At 32.8% G+C, this 22,823-nt stretch overlaps 4 protein-coding genes across 12 annotated transcripts; 3 read left to right on the top strand and 1 right to left on the bottom strand.

Moving 5' to 3' along the window:
- The first annotated feature begins 9,371 nt into the window (after positions 1-9,371).
- On the top strand, positions 9,372-10,779 carry LOC129294121 (uncharacterized). The gene is made up of 3 exons (XM_054932259.1): positions 9,372-9,505; positions 9,906-9,957; positions 10,389-10,779. The coding sequence occupies exons 1-3, from the start codon at positions 9,448-9,450 to the stop codon at positions 10,549-10,551; spliced, it is 273 nt and encodes a 90-aa protein (XP_054788234.1). The 5' UTR covers positions 9,372-9,447; the 3' UTR covers positions 10,552-10,779.
- Positions 10,780-11,544: 765 nt separating this feature from the next.
- LOC129294751 (DDT domain-containing protein DDR4) lies at positions 11,545-14,671 on the top strand. The gene is made up of 10 exons (XM_054933224.1): positions 11,545-11,787; positions 12,151-12,261; positions 12,667-12,753; positions 12,844-12,881; positions 12,965-13,046; positions 13,171-13,277; positions 13,365-13,521; positions 13,590-13,682; positions 13,798-13,858; positions 14,149-14,671. Exons 1-10 carry the CDS (start codon positions 11,665-11,667, stop codon positions 14,373-14,375), a joined length of 1,086 nt encoding a protein of 361 aa, XP_054789199.1. The 5' UTR covers positions 11,545-11,664; the 3' UTR covers positions 14,376-14,671.
- A 392-nt stretch (positions 14,672-15,063) lies between these two features.
- On the top strand, positions 15,064-18,962 carry LOC129294348 (uncharacterized). 9 transcript variants are annotated; one of them, XR_008589369.1, is made up of 10 exons: positions 15,064-15,300; positions 15,407-15,698; positions 15,780-15,842; positions 16,260-16,299; positions 16,434-16,498; positions 16,714-16,830; positions 17,107-17,235; positions 17,726-17,816; positions 18,166-18,604; positions 18,761-18,962. XR_008589369.1 is itself a non-coding variant. In XM_054932639.1 (9 exons), exons 1-8 carry the CDS (start codon positions 15,230-15,232, stop codon positions 17,804-17,806), a joined length of 858 nt encoding a protein of 285 aa, XP_054788614.1. In that variant the 5' UTR covers positions 15,064-15,229; the 3' UTR covers positions 17,807-17,816; positions 18,166-18,738. The 9 variants fall into 9 exon arrangements, 4 of the variants coding, with proteins under 4 accessions (XP_054788614.1, XP_054788618.1, XP_054788617.1 ...); XR_008589373.1 differs by lacking the exon at positions 18,761-18,962 and having other exon boundaries at positions 17,107-17,231; positions 17,747-17,816; positions 18,166-18,738; XR_008589372.1 differs by lacking the exon at positions 18,761-18,962 and having other exon boundaries at positions 17,107-17,356; positions 17,747-17,816; positions 18,166-18,738.
- Positions 18,963-19,152: 190 nt separating this feature from the next.
- On the bottom strand, positions 19,153-22,014 carry LOC129294347 (glucan endo-1,3-beta-glucosidase 5-like). The gene is made up of 2 exons (XM_054932638.1): positions 20,954-22,014; positions 19,153-20,355 (listed from the first exon to the last, which is right to left on the bottom strand). Exons 1-2 carry the CDS (start codon positions 21,295-21,297, stop codon positions 19,257-19,259), a joined length of 1,443 nt encoding a protein of 480 aa, XP_054788613.1. The 5' UTR covers positions 21,298-22,014; the 3' UTR covers positions 19,153-19,256.
- Between the last annotated feature and the right edge of the window lie 809 nt (positions 22,015-22,823).

The following is a 22,823-nucleotide window of genomic DNA, read 5'->3' as shown; positions in this document are numbered from 1 at the left end:
AATAAAATTTATTAAATAGATATATATATATATATATATAAAAGAATAAATTGTATTAATATAATTAATATATTATAAAGAAAGATATCGCCATATTTACTCTATGCCATTAAAATTATCAATATAGAAAACTCTAGTTTTATATGAACATTGCAAGTATTAAAATTATAATTGATATAATTAATATGAGTATAAATTATATTCATATAATTAATACTCCTTCCGTTAAAAAATGTAAGGCATTTTTAACCAAATCTCACTCCCAATAAAGTAGTTACTTACTTTTTAACTAACATTATCTTTTCATATTTTTCCTTATTAAATACCTTACAATAAATATAAAATTATTATTAATAGAGGCACTTTTGAAAAAAAAAAGACAATGATTACATATTGAAAAACTAAAAATACCTTATATTTTTTAACATATAACTTCTCAAAAAATACCTTACATTTTTCAACAAAGGGAATATATTTAATATATATTTTTAAAATAAAAATAATATATATGATATTTGAGATGTGACGGGATGTTTCAATAGTAATCTCGTGTCTTGTCCCATCTCGAATCCCTTTCCTATTTCATTCCACAAAGTCTAGTCCCAATTGTTTTAGAGTTAAAATGAGACCCGTCTTGATATGATCAGAATGATACCGAATCAATCAGAATAGGTATAAATCGTACATTTCTACTGAAAACATTTGTTATAACTCATGAGTAGATTGGGGGTTAAAAAAACAGTCAGTAATTTTTTTTCCAATCGCTCTCCCTATAAATGATTTGAAGCTTTTGCGTGTACGCTGATTTAGAATAAATTTTACTCGAGAAAGAGAGTTTGTATTTCTAATTTTTCTAGGAAAAATTAATCATGTAATTTTTGTATTTTTGATTTAACTGTTACTCAATTTTTAAATTTTAACTCATTATAACTCGATCTTTAAAGTTTTGACTTGATTGTAAATTAGTCCATGAATTTTGTCTCTTATAATTTAATACCTAAAGTTTATGTTTCTTAAATATTAATCCCTTTAATTTAGAAAATAAATTTATAAAGATTAAAAATATTTTAAATTTTATTACTAATATTTTAAATTATTAAACCCTTTTAATTTTTATAAATACTATAAATATTAAAATTTTAAAATATTTTTAATCTTTATAAATTTATTTTTTTAAATACAAAGATTAATATTTAAGGGGTTTAAACTTTAAGGATTAAATTGTAAGAGGCAAAGCTCAGTGACTGATTTATAACTAAATTAAAATTTTAAAGATTGAGTTATAATGAGTCAAAGTTGAAAAATTAAATTATAACTATGTAAAAACTATAAGAATTGTAATCATTTTTTTTTTATGATTAAAAGAGTAGTGGAGTAACTTCAGCGTGATGGGGAGATGATGCCGACGAGTCACGTAGGGAGATTCGTTCGCGTGTTATGATAATTAAAGGAAGAATAGATGGGTACTTCATCTCGATTCATATTATTAGTACAAAACATCTCGAACTATCTCACGGGATAATGAAAGTTAATTAAGTCGTTAGGTTTATCTAAAAATATAATAAGTTTTTAAGTTTATTCGTACAGACAATCGGCTGTATTTATTACATTCGGGTGTAGATGGTGGTTTGATACAAAAAATATTCGCAATTAATAATTAATAATGGCAATAACAATTCTTCTCTCACTTGATGAGTTGTTATATGGATTTAAAAAGATAAAATTAAGTTTGCGCATTAAAAAGACTCATGTCATCGCGTGAAAAATACTATAAGTAAATGTTAATCCTAATAAGTTAACCTGAATGTCAAAATCTCTCTTCAATAAGTTAATCCGAATCAGGCAGACTCCTCAGATTGCATTCTTCGCTTGCATAATCAATAGCCTGCCTTTCTTTCCTCCCCTGGGTTGGTTAGGTGCTTCAGTGGAGGTGATCGAGTTAACTCAAATAAATTTAGAAAATTTTAGGGTTGGGTTTAAGAATTTAAGAAAAAAAATTACTCCGGGCTTATTCAATAATTCAGATAAGCTTACAGAAATTTTGAATGAGCCTGAACATAATGAGCTTAGTTCAAATATTAAAAAATTTTAAAATTAGTTAAAAAATAAATTAATATTTAATAATTTAAGTATTTGAATCAACTTAAAAAAGTGTGAGAGCCTGGGCTCAGCATAGATTTGTTTTAATATGGCTGTTCATATGTTCAGGTATTTTACGTCTCTGAACGAATATGGCTTACCCAACCTACCGAATCCATATTTGGGTTTTGTCGTTTAGGTGACTCGCATTCAAGCATTTCTTCAACCCGTTGCGCTGCCTGAGGGACTGGGAGCTAGGACTTGACACGTGTGATTCTCGAACGTGCGGGGTGTCGCCCTTTAATGTCGTTTTATGGGGGGAACGTTTGTCTGCTTTCTTTTTTGTCCTCTCTATGAAAGCATTTATCTGCTTTATTCTTAATTTTTTTCGCGTGGTAAATAAATACTTCCTCCATTCCAAGAAGACATTTCACGTTTTAAAATATAAGATTATTTAAAAATGTTAAATTTTATTAAATAAAGTTATTATAATATTACGCACTCTCAATGACGCATTACGGGAGCAGGGGTTGCTTCTCCTCCCCACAATTTAATTGGTGCTTAGAAAAAATTTTAAAAATTTTTCATCTTACTTGTAAGGGAATGTAAAAATCAGTGTTAGCCTCAGCCTTCCCATATTTTAAGTAGTTTTTAATTTTGTGACCATGCTTTCACTCTTGGATTCATCATACTTACTCTCACTTTTTATTTAATCACTGTCTCTCTCTCTTTTTAGTATATCAAATGAAGAATGTTTTTGAAAATTTATACATTTTATTTTGAAAACAAAATTATTAAGTATATTTAATAAGATTTGTTAGTATATGAGATTTTATCTAAAGTGTCTTATAATCTATGATGAAAAGAGTGTTTATTCTAATCTCTATTACAAGATACATCCAATTACTTCATTGAAATTAAGAATAGATGATAAAATTATTAACTTTTCTTATAAATATAATAACTCCCTAATCCACCTCTATTCAAATGGAAATTGTTTAAATTCACGTTAGACTCATCCCTCATGATTAATGACTTTAAATAAAAGTAACATTTTTTAAAAAAACTTATTAATACTTATATTAAGTGCTTTACATTAAAGACTAAATAATCCTCTTATAAGATGCCCTGTAATAGGGCCCGAAAGAGTAGGAAAAGTTAAAGCCTCGACCATTTTATAAGTCACAATGTGTTATACTTTTTCATTAATTCTTATTATAAAGTATTTTTTTAAAATATTTTTAATTTTTAATATAAGATATTTGATAGAATATTAATTATATTTTATCAATATTATTGTTATTTAAGTTCATTAATTATGTAGAGAATGCAATATAAAATTTAAATTTTTTCATTTGATTAAAAATAAAATTAAAAATTCATTATATTTTTAAATAAAATCAATAATTTAATATTATCTTTTTAATCCCAGTGAGATAATTAAATAAACATGACACAAAAAATAATTATCTATAATTGACAAATGAGAAATCAGTAATATTTATCGCTATATTTTATTATTACCCTACGTTACGAGTAAAAAGGCGTAATTTTAAAATTGCTTGGTTCAGGCAAAAAAAAATTGCTTGGTGGTGAAGTTTCGATACTGTCCGATGGCCATACACTGGCGAGACACATGGAAGCCGACGTGAAATAGTAGTGAATGAAAATGCATTAGCGACAACTTTGTCAATGCCAGATTAAAAAACAAAGCGATTCCGAGTCCCAAAAAATGCTCGCTCGGCATTTCATATCAACCACGTCACTATTTTTTATTCAAAGGCATGCCATGAATTCCCGGATACACGTGCAAAGTACCGTTGCCATGTCATTCAAATATTTGAGGTTTTAATATTTTTTTGTTAAAAGTTAAAATCTGCACTTCATCCTATTTATTAAAAGAAAAATTACAATCACATCTTATAAAAAAAAATTAATTAATATAAAATTTATTAATAACTAAATTAATTTATATCAATGAACACTTATATTATCAATATAATTTAATTTAATTTTAAATAAATATTGTAATAATTAATTTTTTTTATGTAAGATTTTAATATAATTATCCTTTTATTGAATATAACATACTTTTAACACTTCACAAGCGTTAAAAAAAGTTGTTAGGATTAATTTGTATAATATATTATAATTATATTTTAAAATTACATTCTAGTTAAAATTAATTCATCATAATTTTTTAATTTCTTATTTTTATATAATAATATTAATTTTTTATTTTTATTGTATAGTGTCATACGTTATGTACCGGCATGAACTAAAAAAATGTTAAAAATACAAAATATTTTTAATTAAATTATATCTTCAATAAGTTAGTTAACCATCTTTAAATTAATATTTTTTTATATTTATCTTTATTTAATAAAGTATTTTGCTTAAAGGTGAAGTGTTAACTAATGTATTCATTAATGATATTTTTAAGAAATTATCGCTTATGTATTGAAAAAATAAAAATATATTATATTCGTATTTTTGAAAATCTAGTGTGAAAAGATTTCTCTCTATTTTAAAACGAAGAGAGCACTCATATTTTAAACAGGAGGGGGTACATTGGCCATAAACAAAAGAAGCGGTACACACACAGACACAGTACTGAGCACTCCTATGCAAGAAAGAGGAAACAGTCAGCATTAAACGAGAGGCGAAGGAATTGATGAGTGCGAGAGGCAAGAAGATTCTGTTTTCACAGCCTTATTTTTTTTTTCCCCCTTTTTACACCCAGTGTCCTGAAACATTTGGATATGTTTGCATTAATATCTGTCCAATTTATTTCAAACTAATTCGAATTTTTATTTAGGTGGGGCTCTTTTTTAAGAAAATTTTGCGGGTATTATTGATAAGACATATTTTACATACTTAATTGCATAGCTGCATATCCTGAGATTTAAATATGAGATTTTAAATTAAACTGTTCAGGTTTCTAACTATTAAGACAGGTGCTCATTGGTTTCCACAGCTCAAGTCACGTCCTTGGAGCAATAAATGGAACATTCATTTCTAACCTAACGCTAAATTGGGCCTCATAAACCAAATAACCTACGGCCTAATTCAGGGAAAAAAAAATCGGCCCAATTGGCCATAAGGGGAGCAAAGTTGAAGAACGGGACCTGCTTCATGGCATTTGTATTGGCCTGTTGGGTACCCCCTCACGAAAATCTTTGTCCACTGCTGATCAGTCATCGCAACAATGGGAAATGTGGTGCTGATTATTGTGATGAAATTTGGATAATTTAAAGATTAATTATAATGATACAGGTCTCCTACTAGCGAATATTAGAATAAAATATATTAAAAAAATAAAAATAAAATGATTAAAAAGGGGTAATTAATTTGCGTGATTAGAAACCATGATTCATGAAATTTTTAAAATATATATTAATGAGTTTTATTATATTTATCATAAAATAAAAAGGTGATTTAATTTTTTTATTCATTCCATTTAATTCCTTTATAGTAACCGAGATTTAAACTTTTTTATTTGTATTTTTTATATAAAATCATAAGTTGGCATGATAACATAAAGTTATTTTAATTTTAAATTTCATGCCTATTAAAAAAATCTATATATATATATATATATATATATAAAATAGAAGAATAACAAGCACATCTCTATAAATGACAAGTCTCATTTTTTTAAATAGTACAATTTCAGAAAGCCAAGTAAGATTTCATTTACAAAATTATTTTTAATTCATGAATATGATTTATTTTTATTCCTTCATTTCAATAACTTCTTAATCCATGATCTAACAATTTCTTAATCTCATGATTTCTCTTTTAGATATGGTTAGTTATTCAATATTCTATCATTTTAATAACTTTCTTGCTCTATAATTTAGTTTTTTATTTTTTTAACTCATGCATATAATTAAATTTAAATATGGATAGTTATTTAAATTATTCATTCCAGTATGAATGACAAGTGTCATTTTTTTTCAAATAGTACAATTTCAGAAAGCCACATAGGATTTCATTTACAAAATTATTTTTAATTCATGAATATAATTCATTTTTATTCTTTCATTTCAATAACTTCTTAACCCATGATCTAACAATTTCCTAATCCCATGATTCCTGTTTTAGATATAGTTAATTATTCAATATTCTATCATTTTAATAACTTTCTTGCTCTACAATTTAGTTTTTTATTTTTTTAATTCATGCGTATAATTAAATTTAAATATGGATAGTTATTTAAATTATTTATTTCAGTAACTTCTTAACCCATGATTTAATAATTTCCTAACCCCACGATTCCTCTTTTAGATATGGTTAGTTATTTAGTATCCTATCATTCTAATAACCTCCTTGCTCTACGATTTAATTTGTAATTTTTTTTAATTCATGCATATAATTAAATTAAATATGGATAATTATTTAAATTATTATATCATTCTAATAACTTTTTATATCCATGATTCACGTAAAATTTGGTGAGAAATATATATATATATATATATATGTATGTATGTATATGTACAATAGATAAATGAAAAGCACTTTTTCAAGTTTGACACGTATGAGTTTTTTTAAAATATTACAATTTTATGCTATTTACATCATTATTAATTTTTAAGAATATTTTTTTATTTTATAAGATTATAATTTAAAAATGTAACTTCTCTCCTATGATCTCAAAATCTCAAATATAATTTTTTAACTATTTCATAATTTAAAATTTTATTTTTAAAAATTTTATCTTTGATACTCTCTCTCAAGATTTCAAATATAACTTTCTGAGTATTGTCATTTTGTGAATAATTTTGAATTGGTATGATAATTTTATGAATAATAATTTAAATAATTTTTTGCAAATTAAATCATATAAATAAAAAATAAAAACTAAATGATAAATGTATAAATTAATAAAATATTTATAAGTTATCCATGTCAACATTAATTTCTAACAATAATTTTTTTACATGATACCAAATTTTTTTATAGATGATAATAATATTATCTTAAATTGCAGAAATTACTTTCTTTTTTTCCTGAATTTTCTCTCCCGTGATTTTATCTATTATTATAAATTTTCAACTTCTTCACTACCTAAAATATGCAATTTCAGCATGCACATTAGATTTTCTATCAAATATTCTTAAATATTAAAAAATATTATACTTAAAATTAAATGAGTTATTTTAATTCTTATTTTCCCTCATTTCTCTCCCACTCTCCTATCATTGTAACTTCTCATAATTTTTTTTATTTTTAATTTTAAAATTTTAAATTACACAAACACACGATCACATTGAGCAGTTATAAAACACACAAGATTTTCTTTCAATCCTAATATCATTCAATTACTCCATTTCCTCATCAAGACAAGCAGAATCACAAAACTCTCATTATCTTTGGCTTCTCTCTTCGTCACCAGTGCCCTCTCACCTCTTGTGTCATTTTTTATAATGATTTTTCATTCCTAATCAATGGTACGATGAGGTTGTTATGTGCTTGTAGATATCAAAAGAGCAATTTAATTTTTGACATATCTCATATTCATGGTAGATATTAGGTAATTGCGCATAAGTGTGCATTTTGTAATTTTTTTTACTGAAGGTTCCTCCATCATTCTAAATCTGTCTTTCATAAGCAATGAAATTGAAAAAACTTACTGTGCTCCATTTTTGTAAAGTTATGGTTTCATATAATTTAATTTTTAGTTTTTGGAATATTTATTGTAAATTATATGATGATTTGTTAATTATTTTACAACTCTGCAGGTATATTAAATTTGAATGAAGAGGAAGATATATATTGACATGGTTCTTCACATCAACACAAAGTAATTTTTCTTTCACTTTTCATATATCTTGACTCTTGGGCATCTCTTTATAAATCTTTTTTTGAAAAGCATGCTCAAAATAATTTACTCATAGTGATCCAAATTTCTTAATTTCAAATGATATTTTAATGATCTATGTTTAATTTTAATTTTTATTTGAATTATGAATGTCAAATGAATTAATCAAATTTTAAATTTTAAAATTATATATAATTTGTATTTGAAAATAATCATTTAACTATCAAATTTGTGTTTTGATTTTGATGATATTTTATATTGTAATAGCTCGGTTACAAGATTTGAAAATATTGATATTTGGTTTGAAAATTAAATTTTCAATATATATTAATGTTTATTTGTTGACATTTATAGATCATAAAAATTATAGTACTTCAAAAAATTTTCTACCCTCACATGATTTAATAGAAAAGATAAAGCCATACAATTTTTATATTTACTTTATAATCTTAACTTTTCATGGATTATGTGTGAGAAAAACATTACAAACTATCTAATTATTAGATAAACCTACAAATGATAAAAAAAAAAAATACAAATCCACAATATCAGCACAATAAAAATAATAAAGTATATTGTGGTTTATAAAAAAGATACTTCAATAACTGTAGGGTGTTGGACTTGATCAACTATGTTAGCTTCTTTGTTAGAGTGAAAATAAAACAAAGCAAAGAAAATTGATAGATGAGTCAAGTAAAAGAGGTGAAAAGTATGAAGAGAGAAGCCATTATGGTTTTAGACATTTGAGAATTCATAATGAATTCTTTAATTTTATTTTTATAATTCTACACTCATCTTATTAGTTAATATTGTAATTTATTTTATGTAAATTTTTTTCATCTGTATTGATTAATATTCTAAAATAAAATTATTTTAAGTTACAAAAATACAATATACATTGCACAAGTACTATACTAGTTATTTATTAAAAATATAAGAATAAATCACATTGAATGTGGACTGTCTAGTTCAAAACTCGCGGTCAAGGTATCCCCTTTGATATATTAAAACAACATTCTTCAAAAAATAATGTCACAATAAAATAACAATTTTTTTTTGCTTGTTAAATTACTATTGAGTTTTCCTAAGGTAAGTGTCAAGGATTTAAATTTGGTGGATAACTTAAACCCATTTATTTAATAAGTGTTTCGTGTATAGTTATTTAATTTTATTAATATTTAAAAATTGTTGAGTTACATTTTTTTCTAAAAATTTAAAATAATTTTTACTATTAAAACAATCCTTACACTATTCTTTTTAAAAATTTGAGATTGAATATTTTATATATATTAAAAGATAAAATCTCTTACAGCTATTTAATTAAATTAAATTATTATTATTGTGATATGTGAGGTATTCACTGAGTAAATGTATTTAGTCCAGATAGGGGGGGGGGGGGGATGAAAAGAAAAGAAAGAAAAAAGAAACCGCCCACGCCAAGCGTGCTCCCCTCTCCCTGCCATCATACTTGTTGCACTGAGATTGATTTCCCTCCAAAAGTCCCAGCTAACGATCGGCACTGTGGTTGAGCGCGCACAGCCATGGAAGCCTCAACACCGATCCCTGAGCCCGAAAATCAACTCTCGGCTTTCATCACTAGTGAGTCCCTTGCTCCTTCTAATCTGATTATTACTGTAACCGCAGCTGCTGCTGCTATCGATACCAGCTTTAATTTTTCTCATCGAATCTTGCTCTTGAATTCAAGTATTCAACATGCCGATTTTGAAATGTCTCAATAATGTCCCGATTTTTTCATGCATAACGGTGTTTTTTGCAAAGCATTTAATCTGTTTTGTCATGAATGCCACATGTTTTCTATATATCTATAATAACACCATTTACTCCTTCACCTGCCTTTAATTGGTCCCGAGTTTTGAATCTAAAGATGAGATGCGTTTTTTTCATCTTTGGAGTTCTAACGGACCGATCTTCGAGCAATCGAATCGGAGCGCTGCATAATTTTACTCATTCGATTGCTTTACTCTGCTAATTCGCGCAGACATACCGAATGAAGTCCAACTGATGGTGGAGAACATGCTAAAGAAGATCAAGTGAGTTGTGCTGAATACTGGCTGTCTTTAACTTTGGGTAGTCGTTTGCTAGTCTGAAATCAGAATTATGATAACGACGACGTACTTTTTAATAACCGATCCAGCAACTACGAGATCTTTGCAATTTATTTGTTATTTAATGCTTTTGCAATCCCTCACCAATGCTTCCTCTTCGAAGTGCTGAATTGTCTAGCATGCATCTATTTTGGCTGCACATCTCAGCTTGGAATTCTGCTTCAGCGTTCTCTTCATATTATATATATGTATATCGATGATATTTTTTAACACATATGAAGCCGATCGGAGCTGTCCTTTAGGATTGGTCTGTGGATTCTAAGCCATCGCTTATGTCATGTCATTTTGCAATGTTAATTTAGTACTCTCTAACAACCATATATCTTGACTGTTTATACATCAATAATGATCTGCAGTGAAATTAAAGAACACTCTGATGCAATAAAGGAGGAAATAGAGAAATGCAAAGATTCCGCTCTTCAGAGGAAGAGAACCTTGGACGAGGATAAGGATCAATTTCAGAAAGTTGCTTCTGCCGTTCTGGACATGCTCACAAAAAATGAATGTCAGGCTATATGACATTCAAGGCCTCCATTTTCAAACAAGAAAGTTTTGTTTCAACTTCTGCATAGAATTTTCCACAGTAGTATACATGCAGGTTTGCGGGTGGTCAATTTCATGTAGGTTGTTGATAAAATGAGGTTTGGAATTGTCACTTGAACATCATCAGATCTCACAGACCGCCCTTGGGTCAGCACTCAGTACTCTATTTGATCTTTTGAAGACATATAAAACTCAACTTTCTCAATAAGCGCGCCTAATTTTTTACTTCTAAGAAAGACGAGAAATGGCTTGATAGTAAACCATCATTCATTTAGCCAGCCATGTAGAAAAACATACAATTTATTAACTGAAAATCTGTTAAAAAATTGGTATTGAGTGATTTTTAAAAGAATTATATAGTTTCCCATCTACACTTGATTTGCACTATTTAGTGAAATAGTATTTTGCACCTAATTTTTTACTTCTAAGAAAGACGAGACATGGCATGACAGTAAACCATCACTGATTTAGCCAACCATGTAGAAAAACATATAATTTATTAACTGAAACTTTATTAAAAAATTAGTAAAAAATTAGTATCAAGTGATTTTTAAAAGAAGAATTGTACTATATAGTTTTCCGTCTACGCTTGGTTCGCACTATTTCGTGAAATAGTATATTGTGGCAATGGGCAAATGAAGATGAGTTACATTAATGAGAAATACAATATATTTTTATATAATATATTAACCTCAGTTAGTGAATTAACCCACCAAAATATCTATTTATCTAATTAATTTCAGGCCAGATATTTATCTAATTAATTAGTCATTGGTTAACAGTTAATTACTTAGTTTTAACTTAATTTCTTTTGGGGAGGGTGTGGGGAGTTTCATTTCATGATTAAATTCAATGAAAACAGGACAAAAATTTAGGCGTGGGGAGTTAATTTCATGTTTAAATTAAATTCATTGGAAACAAGACAAAAATTTAGGCGGGACGGCGCCCCATTCTCTAAATTTACCCCCCATTCGAACGTTTCGACTTCCGAGTTTTTCAGTTCCTCACTCGGCGTTCGATTTCTCTCACTAAACCCTACGTTTGCCCTCCGAAACTGCAGTTGCTGTGAGCGAGGCCGCCGGTCAGGCAATGGGGACCGTAGGAGGCGGGAGCGGCGAGCCGAACACCCTTCTGCAACAAAATCCTCTACAAGCGGAGGTTTTGAAGCTACGCAGACGATGGGAACTAGCTTCCGTTGTGAATTTCCTAGACGTAAAATTTCATGGCACTCGTTGAATTTGACGGCAAAAAATCTTTTCTTTTTTCTTAGCTACGAGCATTTGTATTTGACGTTGTTTTTCGTGGTTGGGGTCATGAATCACCGTCTTACTTTTCTTGGACGTAATACTTCGACGTGTTTGTTGACTTCTGCGGTGAAAATCCTTTTTTGGCTATGGATTATGGTAAGTGTCTGACGTTGTTTTTCGTTACTGGGGCTATGTATTAGTGTATGGTTATGCGAAATCGAGATTTTCAAATGAATAGTATAGAGAACGATCATGTACTTCGTCTTCTGTGATAAATGCTTTGGCGTAGGTCATATAGAATGACTAACATCGTAATGACCTGATTCAGGTTTTTGGGCCAGTAATTGGTAATGACCTAAGGCTGTCGGCTGAAGAAATAGAGATGGGGCTCATAAATCCCGATGCCTCACTAGCCCGGCTCCATGTTGTACTTCTAAAGGTGGCTGATACTCACTAATAATCTTAATGCATATTTCTTTTCATCCTAATTATTAGTAACATTTTAAAGTCATTCAAGCGAGACAAATGCGTATCTCAAATGCATATTTCGAAGCAATTGCAAAATTTGCTGTGGACCTTTTAAATTTAGTATGTGAATGCAAGTTATATGCGGAAAGAAGCATTTTTGTTTCTATAGCTTGAAAAATAACAAGGGAAGCTAAATGCATTCAGCAAAGCGGTCATATATACCTATGCTGTAAATTGGCACAACCACTCAAAATAAATAAATCGATCTCCGCTTTCACATTGTTTACGTGTTTCTTTTGATAGCTTTCTATTTTATTTCGATTTGGGTCTGCCTTATTTCCTTTCTGAATTCCAGTTTCGTCTGTACTTTTTCTAGGGATTGCCACCTGTAAGTAAGAAACTGGATGAATCTGGTGCATGGGTGACTGAACTGTGTAAGAAACTGACTGTGTGGTGGCCATGGGTGAGTCATAAGAAGCTTAATTGCCCGAGTTTGACTTGTTCCTTCCTGTTGTTGACAGGAGTTACCTATTGTAATGTCTCTTTGTTGTAGGTTGCTGAGGGGAAGATTCCACTTGCGCCCTCCAAAGGGTACTAGTAATGCACCAAAAATTTTAGGGAGACCTTAACTTTGAGGGCATAAAAATAACTGACATCTTTTTTTGCTTGTGCAGAGAGGAGATATCCAAGTACAAAGAACTTGATCCATCGGATCGGTTATTACTCCTAAAAGCGCTATGTGAAGTTAGAGCTGATGTACATCAGTTTTCATCATCGTCTCCAAAGATTTTTTTCCCCCCTTGAAGATATTTCTTCATTCTCTTTACGAGACCGTCCTAATTTAAACTTACCATATTTCTTTGTGCTTATTTTTGCTCAGCAACACGATGCAGTGTCACACATAAAAGATGCTTTGAAAGAAGGAACTCAGATATCTTCTTTCCGCAAAGAAGCATTTTGGAGAGATGGAAAGGAGACCTTCTATTGGTAATTTTTCTCAAGATATTCCGAGATTTGTATGCTTTTTGAAATCTTATTGCTGATTGTTGATTTATTTGTCCATTCCTATTGAAGGTATGATGCAAGTGCGAAAGGCCACAGACTGTACAAGGAAATAATCACGTTGAACTCAAATACAGAGGTTAACGGCACCGAATTCCGTCCACTTCCCACCATCAGTTCTCAATGGGAAACACTAGCTTCCAATCTTGAAGAATTTTCCAAAGTAGCGGTAAGATCATATTTACTGCTTTTCCTGGATTAGAAACTTTTAATTTACTTTGTTGGTTACAATGGCAGGAAGAATTCTCATCTAGCAATACTGCAGCCGAAGTTGCTATTGGCAAGAAAATTCAGAGAGACTCTATACCTACTCTTGAAAAAATCCACATGGTAAATGGGAATTCTTTTCATAATTGTTGGATCATTTTTCACTTTTCAGTGGTGGACACACACTCATCTATGTTTGGCATTTAACGTCAAGTAGAACTATTGATCGATTCTGCAGAATAAACTAAGATCACTGAAACGGAAACAAAGCAAACAGGCGCTCTTAAGTAGAACTATCGGTAAGATATACACAATATTCTTAGAATTACATGGCACACCCTTTCGTTGTCTGGCACATTCTCTGAAGAATTTCTGTTTTGACCATGTTCCATGCATAAACTTACCAATGTCATCAGGACTTTGGATCAGAATGCTTTCTGAAAGTGCTTTTCACCATGCTTGCCATTTTTTTCTTTTAACATTACGCTTTACTGATATTATAAATTGGAGCCATGGTTCATGATTTATGGAATTGAGAATTATGGCGAGATATTATAGAGTTGATGATAATTTGGAAAATTTGAAGCAGACGTGAAGTGTGCAGTTTCTGATCAAGTGGGAGTTCGCCGGAGCAAGAGGCTAGCCGGAATGCGCAGCCATACTGTGATAGAAAGCAGAGGCCTCACAACAAATATACTGAGACAGAGACCCATCCGCAATTCTGCACTTCCAGCTATTGTTCTTGATTCAGACGATGAAGAGCATGACGTGGAGAGCAGTCCACGCCCTGGCCTTCCGTCCATTGACAGTTTTTGAAGAATGCAAGTGCATCAGCAGTATAGAGTTTAGACTTATTTTTTGGCGATCTAGTGTTGCTCTGCTACTTGGGGGTTTATGAATATGTAACAGCTTTTTTTGTACATGTGGATCCACGAAGGCACGAACTGATGCATTTTTGTGAGGTGGGATCGGAGAACTTCTTTTTGTAATGCCTGGGAATATGTAGATAGATCGTTTAGTTAATGCATTCTGTTAGTTTCTACTGTGTTCGAGCTTTTTGTAAGGTTCAGCCTATCAATAGTTATTATAAGAACGTATTCATGATGGTGAAACCATGAAAGCCTGTCTTTCCAGCAGCATCAAGGTACGCATCCGCGTGGAGTTTAGGAAGTGCAAACCTGCGGTTATGTTCCCCACCCCCCCCCCCCAACAAAAAAACAAAAAAAACTCCTTTTATTTTAAAAAAAACCGATAAAGAATAATATAAAATAAATATGATTGTAACTGAGACGCCGCTTGATGCCCTTGTTTCATTAAAATGTTTTATTTTAAGTAGGGAAAAATGCAGGAAAATTCTTGAAAATAACGGTTTTCAAAGTTTTCATCCAAATTATTGATTATTGTTATTTTATTTGTGCTAATTTTTTTCTTTTAATTTTTTAAAGACGTCTTGCGTAATAAAAGATTAAGAATTAAAGAAAAGAGTTACGAGTTATTCCATCTCTATTTCCCCATTGCGTTCATCTAAACAAAATAGTCAAGTCGCACTCGCACCGATACTTTTCTTCAATCGTAATAAAAATTGGCACAAAGCAATCAGAATCACGAGACGCTGCTGACTTTTGTTCTCCAGTAATAGTTGGGTAGACGTTCATTGCTGATTTCAAGCAATGGAAAAACAATCCGGAGATGTACCAGCAGATTCATCCGCTTCGTCGCAAAATCTCCAGAATTGGATTGCGTGTGTGATTTTTCCCCCCTCTTTCCATATCTAAATTTGAGAATCTTTCAGTCAATCGCAAGCAATCATATCTCTGTTTTTTGAACCCTTCGATTTTCCTTTTCAGTGCACAAGATTTTCTCAGGACTAAACTGATCATAGAAGATAGTTTCACATGGAAACTAAACCCACCTATTGGCACAAGCAGACGGGCAGCTGATTCTGAAAGGAGACCAGGAGCGTTGGAAGTGTTAAGCTATGTAGGTGGGGTTGATATAAGCTTCTCTAAGGATGACCCATCAATGGCATGCGGCACCCTTGTAGTATTGGACTTTCCAACTTTACAAGTTGTCTACGAGGACTTCTCTTTGGTCACTGTTCATGTCCCTTACGTTCCCGGTTTCCTTGCATTTAGAGAGGTTCTATTTGTTTCTTTCAGCCTCCAAAACCTCTCGTTAAATATTTATTTGAGCTTTTATCTAATTGTTTTCTATTTATAGGCGCCTGTTCTTCTAGAGCTTCTGGAGAAAATGAAAAGAAGCAACAATTCTTTCTACCCACAGGTGATTGCGGTGTATTTCACAAAAGATATGAATATCCCATAGTAAAATTTCATATGAATTTGGTTCCGGTGCTTTTGAAGCTAGATCCGTTTTCATTAGCTAGCTGCAAACAAAAGAATTATGGCATTCTGGGGAACCTTCTTGAAAGAGTGGCAACTGGTTGTAAGAGATGTCCTGGTATTATGAAGTTTTCATTGAAGGACTTGATATTACCAAGGAAAATCTACCCAAATTTTTTCCTTTTTATTATTGGCATATTCACTTTGCTGGTGGCACCAGTCCTGGTAGCTGCGACAAAAACCTTGTATCTAACGGATCGCTTTAGGACTTCCTCGTACTTTCTAGGTCCAGTATGATTGTTTTTGTACTTAATTTCTTCATCATTTTAACAAAAGGTTATGCTGATACTGTTGACAGTTGTTATTTGTCGATGGAAATGGAATACTCCATCCTCGAGGTAAGTTATTTTTCTGAAGTTAAGTTAGAAATTGAAACACCAGCACTGTTTCTTGTATAAACTGTTTATAATTTCCCCAGTTTCATATATTTTTGGTATCCCAGAGAAAGCCTCTAAACCCTTAACTTCTGCAGGTTTTGGCCTGGCCTGTCATCTTGGAGTTGTGGCTGATCTGCCAACAATTGGGATAGGAAAGAATGTCAGTCCTGATAGTATTAGTAATTTATTCTTTCTACAATAAGGCCAAATTATTTCTTTTCTGAGTCCCACCATGTACCACAATACTGATATGTTATAGACTTACACGATGGTGGTCTCGCTGCCCTTACTCATGGAAAGAAAATTATATATGCATTTCTTGTTAAGGAGTTCTGAGTAGGTACCTATATACTTACTGAGCTTTATATGTTCCAGCTGCATCATGTGGATGGTCTTAATCAATCTAGAGTGAGACAGCTTCTAGAAGCTGAAGAAAACCATGCTAAGGATTTTATTACTTTGGCAGGATGTTCCGGGCATATATGGGGGGCGGTAAGACATTAATTTATTGGTACTTGGGGTCATTTGATATAATAATATATTAATAATCACGCGCTGGTTTCTATATGCCATTGCAAAGTATTACACGTGACACACTCTGGTAAACAAGATTACATAAACTGCCACAATCGAGTTTCATGTGTTTTTGCACTTTAACTTTATATCTTGATTTTGTCTGCTTGATATAAATGCAAACAAGCTTGAATTTATATAAGCATTTTTGAACTTGTGTTTGGCCTCTTGATCCTACATGCTTAATGCACACAGGCCGTGAGATCTACACAGGGATCTGTAAAGCCAATATTTGTTTCAATTGGTCATCGGATATCACTTCCCACTGCTATTGCAATTGTTCTGATGACTTCCAAATATCGTGTGCCCGAGCCCATTAGGCAGGTGAAACTTTTTGCCACTTGAGAATTGGAAGCACAAGAAGTCTACTGAATTCATTGTAGGGATATAATACATATATCTTACCAGTCTAAGGACAACAATAATATTGCACCAAGCAGATAAAGTACGTGGAAATTTTTTATGCCTTGTCAAATTCTTCTCTCTTTAGAGTCATTATTGACTCTTCTCTTGTTCAAAAGCTGCTTCCAGTTATTTGATTGAGTTATTAGGATTTACCGGACAAATTACTTGTGGTGAAGGGACACCGTCCTTTTCACCTCGAAGTTGTTTTCTTGAACTCACACAATTCTGTAGATAATTTCATAGCAGTTCATCACCAAGCCTTCTCTTGTAGACTGTTGCCTTAGTGATACTTTGAATTTCATCACATCTTCCTAATGTCCATGTTACAACTATTCACCGTCCGACTGATTTAGTTTTTCACATTCAGTTAGTTGATACATTTATTCATTCAGTTCAATTTCAATCTCAGTCTTCTTCAACTGAATGGCAGGCTGACATAAGATCTAGAGACTATATCCGGAAGCTTCAAACAAACCCCCGAATTATGTAACTTTACTATGGTATGCTGCTATTCAGTATTCACTTTAAACACCTCATTGAGCTAAAATGATTTGAATTTTGCAGTAGCCTGGCGTTTTAAGTAGTTAAATCATCATAATTTTTCACAGCCAGGTATATGGTTGAATGAACCCAAGGACTTGCCTTTAATATAATTTATCTCTTGAACCATTCACCTGATACAATCCTGGCACAAACTAGAATGATGCAGATTTTATCTCGTCTTTTGCACTCATTTATCTCATTGTTGAGATAAAGTATGATGTGATTGGACTATTTTATAATTTGTTGGTTCCCAACTCCTTTATTCTGCACTGGAATTCAATGACTTCTTATGTAAATCTCTTTCAGGCTTTACCTTCTGGTAGGTTTGATTATGTCATAAGGCTTGGGTGAGATAAAATAATAAAGTTAGACAGGCTAATCATACGCAAGGGACATGGATGAACTTTTTTGGTCAACCTGCTCTATATTTGCCATGGATGACTCGAAATGCGTGGATAGGACCAGCAAGTGAAATTAAACGGTCAAACCAAGGACGCTGGAACATCTTAGCTTCATAGCTTGGTTGTGAGTATTCAATCACCTGCTCAGACCTCAGTAAATACTTGAACCGTCTCTGCAGTTTAGTTGTGTCCTCGTCTCTGACAAGCTACAGCATAATGGTCAATTTAACTGAAAGCGGTATCCCATCCATTCAGCCAGTTTATATATAAATGGCTCCCAAAAGGAAAGGAATGTGAGACTACATCCTAAAAAGTAGTGCTAGAGCGTCTTTGATCTTTAAAAGGTTTGTAAACAATTAATAGATATATCTTGTTTGGAAGGCTGTGACATAACTGAGAAAGTGACCGGATCTGTAGCTCTGGGTTGACCTGTCATAAATTTTTTATTTCATATCGATAAGTATATCATTTTTTTTTTTTTGCCCTTCTTGTATTAACAGAGAAGCATTGGTTGGGAATATTCTGATTGATTGGCCAAGAAAGCTGTGGTGTGTGTAGTTGGGCGTGGGTGGCTTGGAAACTATAGCTTGAATTTAGAATGATAGCATTCTGCTAGAGCATGATATGATGCAATAGTGTTTGTAAAGAGTTTTTCCACCTCAGACACCTTATGGTCAAGTCAAGGGTTGTTTTTTGTTGAGATTTTTGTCCTGTTAAATCCACATTTGGAGCAAGCATTCATCAGTTTATGCTTTCATGAGGGGTAATTTGAAGTTTATGCTATACAGTGTTATTGAAAACCCAAACGTGCCTTTCATACAGCTTTGGGAGTTTGAAAATAATAGAAAACAACAAAAACAGAAGACAGGATTCTGTCGGGGGATCAGTAGGATTCAGAAAAGCATGCCTTTCATGGTCATATATATATGTGCAAAAAAAAAAAGTGTGTATATATATAAATATATATCTAAAAATGAAAACTTGAAGCTGCTTAGATTATAGGATAGCAAAAAGCAAATATAAAAACAGCACTATCGTGAAAGATCCAATCCTCCTATCCGGGTTAGCAGAATCTGTCTGGATCATGATTCTGAACTTGCAATCTCCAACTGAAGGATCTTGATTGGTGATGACGGAAAGGCCTGGGAACTTGCAAGCGCTGTCAAGCTGGTCATGTACCTGGTAGTAACTGTTAAATGCATAAGAGATATTACCCTTTGTATCTAAATTCCCACAAGAAGTTCCATATCCAAGACTAGTGCAATCTGCTCTCTCACAAGCATAAGCCACACTCGGTGCCAGTTGCTCATCATTAAGGTTCGCTGAAGGCTTCAACACACACCACTTCTTCTCCAGATAATGCACGCCCCTAGCAGCCACCAAACCTTTAGCCGACGATCCAATGTTAAGCTGGTATTTAGGTTGACCATCGAAGTAAAACAGACCCCAGTGACGTTCAAAATTACCAGGTTGAATGCTCTTATCATCTTCATCTATGAGGCTGAACAAGTAAGCGTCTACAGGGCCAGGTCTCATTGGAGTCCCTTTTCCTGCAATGTAGCGAGACATGAAACCTTGGTTGAAACGCTGAGCATACTGAAGATTTGCATTTCTGTCTCCGTCCGTAGGCCAGCCAATCTCTCCCACAATTATGGGTAAGTTTCCGAACCCATTTTTCTGCAATGCCCAAACAAGCGTGTCATGGTTGGCATCGAACACATTGTCATAGATCTTTCCGTTGTCATTTATGGGGGTCTGGTAGCCGTTGAAGAAGGCGTAGTCAACTGGAAAGTTTGAGTCTTTGTAGAGGCTGATGAATGGGTAGATGTTGACTGTGAATGGGGCTGCATTGTCACTCAAGAACTTGACAATCTGCAGCATAAGGTCGTGGATGTCTGGCCGGAAGTTCCCATCGGAGGGCTTGTCGGATGAACTCTGATACACGTCGGCGTTCAGAGGGACAGTGACTTTGACCTGATTGGCCAAACCGGATTTGATGAGAGCAGATTGGACGTTTTGAAGAGCTGGAAGAGTTGTTGACACAAAAGTGCCGTTATATGTTGACAAGAAAGGTTCATTTCCCACGGCAACATACCTTGCGAAAATCATTAGAAGTAACAGTAAATAAGTTAGAAAGGCCAGACACTCGCAGGTCTAAGTTTTAACATCGACATTGAAAAAAATGGTCACATCAGGTTTATAAATACTTTCCAACTATCTGATTTAACAATGCAACGCAGTAAATACTCATAACATGTGTTCCTACTTCCTAGTTATTACCACCCCAAACTGGTAACTTCAAGTCCCCATTACATCAAACTCTATAATCACATTACAATGTCTCTATAGCGGGACAGAAAGTTTACTCCATAATAACCGCTTTTTTTTTTTTTTGGAATACATATAATAACTGCTTTAACACCACAGCAATCTGTTATTCATTGCTGTCATGCAATGTCTAAAGCAAGTTCTCTGGTTAATGCAAATCCATCTCATCAGCCAACAACTGAGATAAGCAACGAATAACATGTTTGAATTATTCACCGAAGCCCACATATACTTCAATAAACTTGGTCACATGACCTCTTATTATGTGTCCAATATTGCTCATGCATGTGGATAAATTTACTATAAGTTGTAGCATAGAGAAGTGATGGTTGAATTAAAGATTGGTAAAAAGGGCTTAAGTTTACCTGATGTCTACTCCACCAGAAGAGACGTGAGACGAAACGTTCTTGGAGACCCACTTTTCAGCAGCTTGCATGTTGTTGGCTAGTGAAGCGAGCATGTCGTTTGGAATGCCCACCATGACTTGAATCCCTGACTTCTTGAGAGCATCCAGAGTATTTGGGTCAGCGTCAAACAGCTTCACCTTCTGAATTCCGTTGTCTTTGAGCATTTTCATCACTGTTGGTGCTGGCAAAGGGTGTGTTGATTGTGTCCCCCAATTCACCCCGATCCCTCTCACTATCCCCACCAACACCACACTACACAACAAACGGACAATAACCCCGCTAAATTTCACTCCTCTCATCATCTTCTCAATCAATCTTTTTCAGCCTTAGAGAACCAGCAACAAAGACCACAACAAATCTGCTTTTTGGCTATTTGTTCTACGATTAGCCCCAGAAATCAGCAGCTGGATGGCTAAAAGGCACAGCTCAAATGTCTGTTCGCTTCAGACATACATCAAACTTCTCAGAATTGATTGGTGATCGCTGATGGTTACGTCATGATGGATGAAAACACCTATTGATGAAGAAAATATACTGATACAGTTATAAATTCTAATGGGAAAGCACCAAGCAAGAGCCACGAAGAAGGAGAAGAACAAGAAGCTGCAGTAAACTGAGAATTTGGTGAAGTTAAGCTTAAGCATACGACAGAGGCGCAGAAGGATTTTAGGAAAGGAGGGGGGGGGAAGAGAAGAGAATGATCAACGAAACATGAAAAAGAAGCTATGGTGGAGAATCTCCTTTTTGGTGTGTGCAATTGGAAGGCAATCATACGCAACAAAGTAGTGGCTTTTTTTTAAAAAAATATGGAAAACTATGGATGTATGAGACATCCACGAATTAATTATATTATTAGTGATTCGTATGGTACAGAAGCGTCACTGCTCGAGTGGGAAGCCTTCAATTTTCCTGACTGTTTCCTTCCTCAGACAAGTACCTTCCTTCATACCATGGTCTTCAGATGCCCCTCGCAAACTGAAATAGCCTCAAACCACTCATATGCATTGGACCTTTTTCCTTTTTTCAGTCCCAGTCTCCTAAGTTTCCTCCTTGAAGCTTATATAAATAAAAAGGGGTGAATTACACTGATTTTTTTTTTTTAAATTTAGTTGAAATTATTCGATGTTTTCATATATATAAAATTTGGTAATATTAAAAAATGTTTTAGAGATCAACAAAAAATAATTTAGAAGTGAAAAATTAAATTAAAAATGAGAAGTATTTTCTAAATAAAGAATTGCATATATATATATATATTTTTTTTTTTTTTAAAAAAAGCAGACATTAAAAGAGAGCTTAGGACTGTAGAAGTGGGAGATATAGAGTCTGGAACCTACGTGATTTTTAAAGTATTCTCAGAAACAGACGAAAACTTTAACGTTTAAGTTTGCTTTCATTAACCTTTTTATCCACCTCCCTACTGATCTTATCCCCGAGGCGGGTCCTAATCCATCCACCAAACAACCACATGGTCGGAATTAGGATTTCCTGCTCTTTCTTGAGCCGTTAGAAATAGAGACTGAAGAAAATATTGAAAAGCATATGAAAGGTTCGGGTTCATGACACTTGTTGCTCTGACTCAGCTGGCCACTTGGGTGGGCTACGAATATGATGGGTAGAAGTGGGCCAGTGACAATTCACAATTCATACCGTTTCTGTGCATTGTCTGGTCCGAATCTGAGCACATCAAAGTCCCACGTACACTTTGAACAATGCTATTAAAGTTATACTAAAGCATTGGGTCATCGGATTCTGGAATGGATTTGGTGGCCTCAAAATATTTCACCCCTTTTGTATTTTTTGACCACCAACCCGTGACACTTTAGCT

This window comes from Prosopis cineraria, unplaced genomic scaffold (genome assembly GCF_029017545.1).
Source record: "Prosopis cineraria cultivar Desert tree isolate PC_DT_omini unplaced genomic scaffold, ASM2901754v1 PC15, whole genome shotgun sequence".
Taxonomy (NCBI): Eukaryota; Viridiplantae; Streptophyta; class Magnoliopsida; order Fabales; family Fabaceae; genus Prosopis; species Prosopis cineraria.
This window is presented reverse-complemented; position numbering and strand designations above follow the sequence as displayed.

Coding starts and splice junctions, on each gene's coding strand:
- LOC129294348 (XM_054932639.1), top strand. CDS start 15,230: ATGGAAAAACAATCCGGAGATGTACCAGCAGATTCATCCGCTTCGTCG. Junction 15,301..15,406: donor AATCTCCAGAATTGGATTGC/GTGTGTGATTTT, acceptor TTTCCTTTTCAG/TGCACAAGATTTTCTCAGGA. Junction 16,300..16,433: donor TGGAATACTCCATCCTCGAG/GTAAGTTATTTT, acceptor TAACTTCTGCAG/GTTTTGGCCTGGCCTGTCAT.
- LOC129294751 (XM_054933224.1), top strand. CDS start 11,665: ATGGGGACCGTAGGAGGCGGGAGCGGCGAGCCGAACACCCTTCTGCAA. Junction 12,882..12,964: donor CCACTTGCGCCCTCCAAAGG/GTACTAGTAATG, acceptor TTGCTTGTGCAG/AGAGGAGATATCCAAGTACA. Junction 13,522..13,589: donor AAGAATTTTCCAAAGTAGCG/GTAAGATCATAT, acceptor TTACAATGGCAG/GAAGAATTCTCATCTAGCAA.
- LOC129294121 (XM_054932259.1), top strand. CDS start 9,448: ATGGAAGCCTCAACACCGATCCCTGAGCCCGAAAATCAACTCTCGGCT. Junction 9,506..9,905: donor ACTCTCGGCTTTCATCACTA/GTGAGTCCCTTG, acceptor TAATTCGCGCAG/ACATACCGAATGAAGTCCAA. Junction 9,958..10,388: donor AACATGCTAAAGAAGATCAA/GTGAGTTGTGCT, acceptor AATGATCTGCAG/TGAAATTAAAGAACACTCTG.
- LOC129294347 (XM_054932638.1), bottom strand. CDS start 21,297: ATGATGAGAGGAGTGAAATTTAGCGGGGTTATTGTCCGTTTGTTGTGT. Junction 20,356..20,953: donor TCTGGTGGAGTAGACATCAG/GTAAACTTAAGC, acceptor GATTTTCGCAAG/GTATGTTGCCGTGGGAAATG.